The sequence below is a fragment of a genome, unplaced genomic scaffold (genome assembly GCF_019419815.1).
Source record: "Pyrus x bretschneideri cultivar Hongxiangsu unplaced genomic scaffold, Pyrus_bretschneideri_v1 Contig109, whole genome shotgun sequence".
NCBI lineage: Eukaryota > Viridiplantae > Streptophyta > Magnoliopsida > Rosales > Rosaceae > Pyrus > Pyrus x bretschneideri.
In genome coordinates, this window is record NW_025999401.1 from 235,246 (window position 1) to 241,549 (window position 6,304).

General features: G+C 33.4%; 1 protein-coding gene across 2 annotated transcripts; it reads right to left on the reverse strand.

Moving 5' to 3' along the window:
• Nucleotides 1-3,780: 3,780 nt before the first annotated feature.
• LOC103964212 (bidirectional sugar transporter SWEET17) lies at nucleotides 3,781-5,635 on the reverse strand. Of its 2 annotated transcripts, none has more exons than XM_048572032.1 (6): nucleotides 5,279-5,635; nucleotides 5,106-5,142; nucleotides 4,789-4,999; nucleotides 4,519-4,680; nucleotides 4,301-4,420; nucleotides 3,781-4,195 (listed from the first exon to the last, which is right to left on the reverse strand). In XM_048572032.1, the coding sequence occupies exons 2-6, from the start codon at nucleotides 5,132-5,134 to the stop codon at nucleotides 4,046-4,048; spliced, it is 672 nt and encodes a 223-aa protein (XP_048427989.1). In that variant the 5' UTR covers nucleotides 5,135-5,142; nucleotides 5,279-5,635; the 3' UTR covers nucleotides 3,781-4,045. The 2 variants fall into 2 exon arrangements, with proteins under 2 accessions (XP_048427989.1, XP_009375397.1); XM_009377122.3 differs by having other exon boundaries at nucleotides 3,784-4,195; nucleotides 5,248-5,634.
• Nucleotides 5,636-6,304: the final 669 nt, after the last annotated feature.

Genomic DNA, 6,304 nt, shown 5'->3' on the forward strand with positions numbered 1-6,304 from the left:
AAAGTGTGTTAGACCAATTAGATTATATTAAGGAGGAGGAGCATCAGGGACGGAGACAAAGATTTGAATGAATATGGGCATCCTCCAATAATAAACTGCGGCGGTTATGCCTCACCACCGGCTCCATTCGCAGCTCCAAAAGAGGTAGGCACCGGTTGCCTTCGGAATCTTGCCACAGACAATTGGTGATCGTTATCAATCTGACTTTTAGATTCTTGCAATTAGTCAAGCTTCCTTCTCATGGATGTTGAGTAATTTGCCGCAAGTCTATGCAACTCCTTACTTTCCTGTTTCAATCCTCTTATTTCCTCTTTAAGAATTGTCACCACAGTAATTAGTGACTTCACCTCACGAGTTCAGGCAAGCAGACACTAGCTCCTTTTTGATAACCCCTCCAAGATTTTCACTTCGTTCACTTCACTCTCTCCAAAAACCTGCCACTCCTTCCCTCCATTTTGCCCAAAATGGATAACCCACTTAAATTAAATTAATTGTTAATTTAATTGTCATCGCGTATGGGGGCATTAGGGATGCAAAAAGCTAGACTTACTTGAGTTGTCTATCAAATTTTTTTTTTTTTTTTATAATTATAGTTTAACCAGGGCTGGTTGGAATGCAAAACCAAACAAAGTTTTTGCAGAGGACCGATACACTGAGTGGGGGCATCCACCCCCCCATGCCTATACTAGCTCTATTCTTTAGAGGAGATTGTTAGCAACCTATATCCTTCTTATTCAGCAATGTTACACGATGATTTAAAATGTCAATTTTCTAAATCATTCCTTAAATATTACTTCTGAAAAAATAACTAAAATTGAAGTTGATTGAAAAATATCTAATATGGAAGTTGATTAGAAAATTGCTATATTGATGATTAAAGAACGAGCAATAATGGAGACACTGTCTATTTAGACAATATTTGTGAACCATATGATTGACAGCTGACTATACCTTCAAAATGTTGCATCGTCGAATCATGAAAGCTCTCTCACAGCCGGAACAAAAGATCTCTCACATTTGTTGAATTTGATTGGAGCTCTGACAATTAAGCAATTTGAAATATTCCATAAAATAATTACTTAAACATGAAGTCCTCCGCGGTACACACATGTTGAATCCAACAGAACTTTTGTTTTTATTCAGAGAGGAGAGGTTAAAAATCAAAGTCATATTGTATTACAAGTCATATTCCAAAAGAAAATAAGGACTATCTCCACTAATCTAATCAAAGAAGCAATTACATGTAATCTTCGCCATCCCAAGGGCATAAAATTAATGTCCTTTTTCCTTTCATTAGTTGAAACAAAATGAACAGGATCTTAATTCTCCGGATCCTCTTTGTGAGGATTTCAAGGATCCTTCAATCGTATTCGTTCATCGTACATCGTGCGATCATCAATCATTGTAAATTTTTTTTTATTTAAAATTGAATATAAACAGTACCTAACAAAAATTGGCCTTATAATATGCGATAAACGAACACGATTGGAGGATTCCTAGAATCCTTACCACTTGATATCTTTTTCTTTCATTAGTTGACTTAGTAATTTTAAAGGTCAATCGAAAAAAAAAATAGAGGCCCCGTAAAATACAAAAACAAAATTCTAGCATTTATTCAGTGAACGATTTTTTTTTTTTTTAATAAATGATAGTATCTACACCAAAGAAATGGGATAGTGTTAGAAAAAAAAAAAAAAAAGGGGGATGAGGGAGTAGACTAAGCATTACAATGAGCTTGACATAATAATATGGTTCAAAATCGCTTTTGACGAGAATCGAACCTAACGATTTGAGTCGATTAGTAATTCAAGTCAAGATGAATAAGAATAACTCAACATGAAAAATTAGCTAGAAAACTTTACAGACATGCACAAAACTACTTAGTGAGCTAATACAACGCTAATTATTTGCCCACTCCACAACGTTATCTCATGATTTAAATTGTTCATCTTGATGATGTTGTGAATTGAAGTCAAAAAAGTCATTAACATTGTATTAACTAACTCACCATGGTCACTTTTATATGCTTGGCTTTTGAAACCAGTACGCTCGTTTGGTCATCAATGCCAAACTGAAGCTTGTGAAAAGGTTTTCGGGTGCAGTTTTTAGTGAGTCGGGATATCAACCAAGCATCACTTGAGCTGGAGAAAAATTAATTACTTTGAACCAATATCTTTGGGAACTGCATGCATTTTTTTAAGGGAATTTTAATGAAACACTTCCAGTATTTTTTATTTTTAATAAAAAACCACATTTTTATCTTTTCCTTTTCCTGGTACTATTCACTACACATTTATTTGTAATTTTTCATTAAAACTAAAAATTTTTTAGATTTTCGTTAATTTTTTTTTTTAACCCAGACAAATGTATGGGATGGTGGCCCGACTCAGTATCTCTTGGGATACTAATGAGATTCATAGGACACAATTTTTATTTGAACAAACCACACATAAGATCTAATCTTGGATGCTTTCATTTGTGGGTTTTATGTTAACATATTAATAATAAAAAGGCTTAATTAATAAAACACACATGAACTATCACAATGTATCACTTTACCTTTTATTTTTTCAATTCTATCACTTTTTTTCCGAGACTTTTCACTCTATATTTTATATTACCTCAATCCGTCGACACCATTCATTGAATGCTCTACAAATACTATGGATGTCATATTGATGGTATATGGGGTATCATGTAATAAAAAAATTTGAGAAAATTTGAAATAGGTCCAATTTTATAGGTCACATTTTGAAAGAGGTGCAATTTTTAATGACTTTTGACTTTTAAAATAGATCCAATTTTTAGTTACTTTGGACCCATATCAAAAGACCCCTAAAAAGTTAATGAGTAAATGGACAGAATTGACAAAAAGAGTAATGTTAGTCACAAAGTGAAAGTCTAAGAGAAAGGGATTGAGTTGTAAAAATAGAGCTAAAATGTTACTTATAGTATTCTTGATTAGTCAACGCCTTAATTAATAGAAAATTTTGGTTTAGGTCAATAAAAATGTCATATGTCAGCATAGGTCAATGATTGTTTCATTTTTTAGCATAAGAAGATGGAAAGATTTCTCCTGTTCAACATAAAGGTTAATAGAAACAATTTTCCCCTCTAACTAAGGTCAAGAAGAACAAGTTTCCCCTCTAACTAAGAGATCAACACAACTTGTTGAAATTTCTCTTTATTGGCCTCTCAAAAGCACAAAATGTTGATTACTCAATTCTAACGTTGAAAATATTCTGTGACCTGAAACAAATTATTTATAGAAAAGAAGTTCATGGAGGTGAATCTGAGATTTACCAATTTTAGGATGGATAAATCCATATAAGCGCAAGAAGAAAAGTATCTAAACCAATATCTACTTATGAACAAAGAATTAAAATGGTTCACCTAGTCATGGACTGAGACAGGCACCCACCAACCCAATGATTTGTCTGCGATTTTTTTATCTTTTCGGATACCTATTGTGTGGTTCCAATGGGAAAAGGATCCTTTCCGGATCGTTTTTGTGGGATCCGGAGATCCATTAATCATATGATTGTTCATCGTATATCGTGCGATCAGTTTTTGTTATATACTATTTATATTCAATTTTAAATTTTAAATAATTTCTGATCGCACAATATACAATGAATGATCGTGATTGATTGATTCTCGGATCCCCACAATGATGATCCAGAGAGGATCCTTTTCCGTTCCAATGCATAATGTAGCATATAGAATTCTTGATGGGACAATCATGGGTCCATGACAATCATGATCATTCAAAATAATGCAGTCAGTCGCCAAATTGGTTTGCAACATTTTGCTTCATATCAAAAGCTGCATCAGATATTACAAGTGCTATATATATATATATATATATATATATATATATAGCAATTTAACTTAATTTACTTTGGCCCTAATTAAACTATATATGCATATATATAATGATATATAGTGGCCTATATCTCATGAAATATTTAACATTCAGTCCTCTTCTTTCTTACCCGGAAAATATATAGTGACTTCTTCTCTGAACATAATGTCACTTTTAGCCTTATGTAGATTTTGAAGCTGGGACGAGTGCTTCACTAATCTGTTGATCTTCTAAGTCATCCGATACTTGATTGGGCTTAGTTGGTTTCCAGTATATCGCATAGAGAATCAGCTGAGCAGTTCCAAGCAAAAATCCAATCCCATTTGGAATCTGCAAATGTTTGACCATTGTTACAAATATTAAACTCAATAATGATTATTTATTTTATAAATTTACAAAATATGTGATTTTATTTGGTACTTCGGAAGTACTTACTCCAACAAACAAGTCTTTTGCAAGAATGGAATAGAGTGTCCAAACTCCTCCGTTTAGGAAAAGGATGAATGAGAGAAGGAAAGGCATGTACTCCACACTCTTCAATATCACCACAGTTTTCTACACACATTAAAAGATTTAGCATATATATGTTAATAGACATCTTTACTTAATTAATGTTGCCTGTTTTGAAGTTTTCAAGTACTAATCCTACGTACCATTGCTGAAAGAGGGGAAGCATATGCAATCATGCTGAAGACTACACAGAACAATCCTGCTACATCGATTCGCTTGTTGCCATGTAGCAGAAACTGAGTAAGCAAAATTGCTGCTGCTGGAAATGCCACATCAAGAGCAGCAACAAGCATGGCAGTCCTAGCCTAAGATCGCATGACCATCAAATAAGCGATCAATAATTAAAGTAATAAGAACTTGAAAATTCTAGTATCTTATGTATACTTTTGTAATACAGAGATAAATCAACTTACCTTCATTCTTGGTGTTGCGAAAAGTAGAAATATGGTAAGAAAAACGATCTCAACACCAGCACCGAAAATATTGACGCTGGCCACGAGCACACTGTTAGGTTCAACAAGTCCATAGTAAGACCAGAAATAAGCATTCAATAATTTGCTAACATAAGGAATACTCTCAAATTCCTCAGTTGATCTACGCTTTACAATTCGCACAAACACGTTCCTACAACAATTCAAACAATCCGTTCACGTAATCAGTTGCCATAGAAATCAAATCTGCACAAGAACTATTAAAACCAAGGTTAGTAAGTTGTAATTAATGAGCTCACGCAGGAGAGATGTAGACTAATCCCGACATAATGTTACCTGAAACACATGCAAATCATTGTGTAACACTTCACATCAGTTCATACGAATTCGAAAAATGAAAAGTAACGAAGAAAACACGGAGAACTGATTCTTATAAATTACCTAGCACCCCAAAAAGGACAATGAAACTTACTGCCATCCTTAGAAATTAAGATTAATGAATTAAACCGCCAACAACGGAAAAGAAGAACCTATTGTTTTGGCTGGAAGTAAAACTTGTGGAATTTCTCAGGATCGAAGAGCAGTACTGGGATCTGTTTGCTGTCTTTGGGAGTCGAGTTGTTTAAGCTGAGGTATTGGAAATAATAAGAATAATTAAAATTTCTGTCTATACGTTTTTGTGTTTGTTTGCATGATTGCTCAAGTTGAACATGTGGCTTTACCAACTTCATAGTTGTCATTTAACTTATCTTATGCTGGATAAATAATGAATGTATCGCTCTGCAAGTCTGCATGGACGAGGAGCTACCAGTCTTTGTCAAATTTGCACATAAGATTTAAAAGAAAACCAATAGGCCACAAATTAATTCTTTAAAAAAGCACTACTAAGTCTCTGAGATTTTTTATTTTTTATTTTTTTTTAATTTTTTTTTCAATTAGATCAAATTGTGCAAGATTGTTCTTGACACCCGACGTGCTGAGTGGCAGAATACTCAGTTAAAAGATATCACCTATTGAAAAATACAAATCAAATGAAAAATAGTAGCATATCGTTGTCATGCCACTCTTATCTATATAACATATTGATGTATCTGCTCCACAAACTTAAACGACAGTTCCTTAAATCAAGCAACCCTTTCTTTGTATTTTCATAACAATTCAATTAGATTTACATACAAGAAAAAACATTCGATTAGATTAACGGTGGGTGCTGATAGTGAAATGATGCCCAATATAAACCACATGCTTATATATATTATATATCTGGCAATTTAATTCCATTTTCTTGAGATATTTTACACCTTTCAAAAACTAATTGGCGGTAAACTTAAATCATCCTTCCAACTTACTTAAAATTCGCAGTAATTTTCCCACCATTGTACAATGTAAACCTTTAGCTCGTGAACAGTAAATCACTCCCCCTAACCCGTCAAATCCCCTAACATACTCTTACAGTTAGTATTTTTAATGTCTAGTAGTATAGTTTAAGTTGTCACTT

Coding starts and splice junctions, on each gene's coding strand:
- LOC103964212 (XM_009377122.3), bottom strand. CDS start 5,284: ATGGCAGTAAGTTTCATTGTCCTTTTTGGGGTGCTAG. Junction 5,143..5,247: donor TGTCCTTTTTGGGGTGCTAG/GTAATTTATAAG, acceptor CATGTGTTTCAG/GTAACATTATGTCGGGATTA. Junction 4,196..4,300: donor CAAAAGACTTGTTTGTTGGA/GTAAGTACTTCC, acceptor AAACATTTGCAG/ATTCCAAATGGGATTGGATT.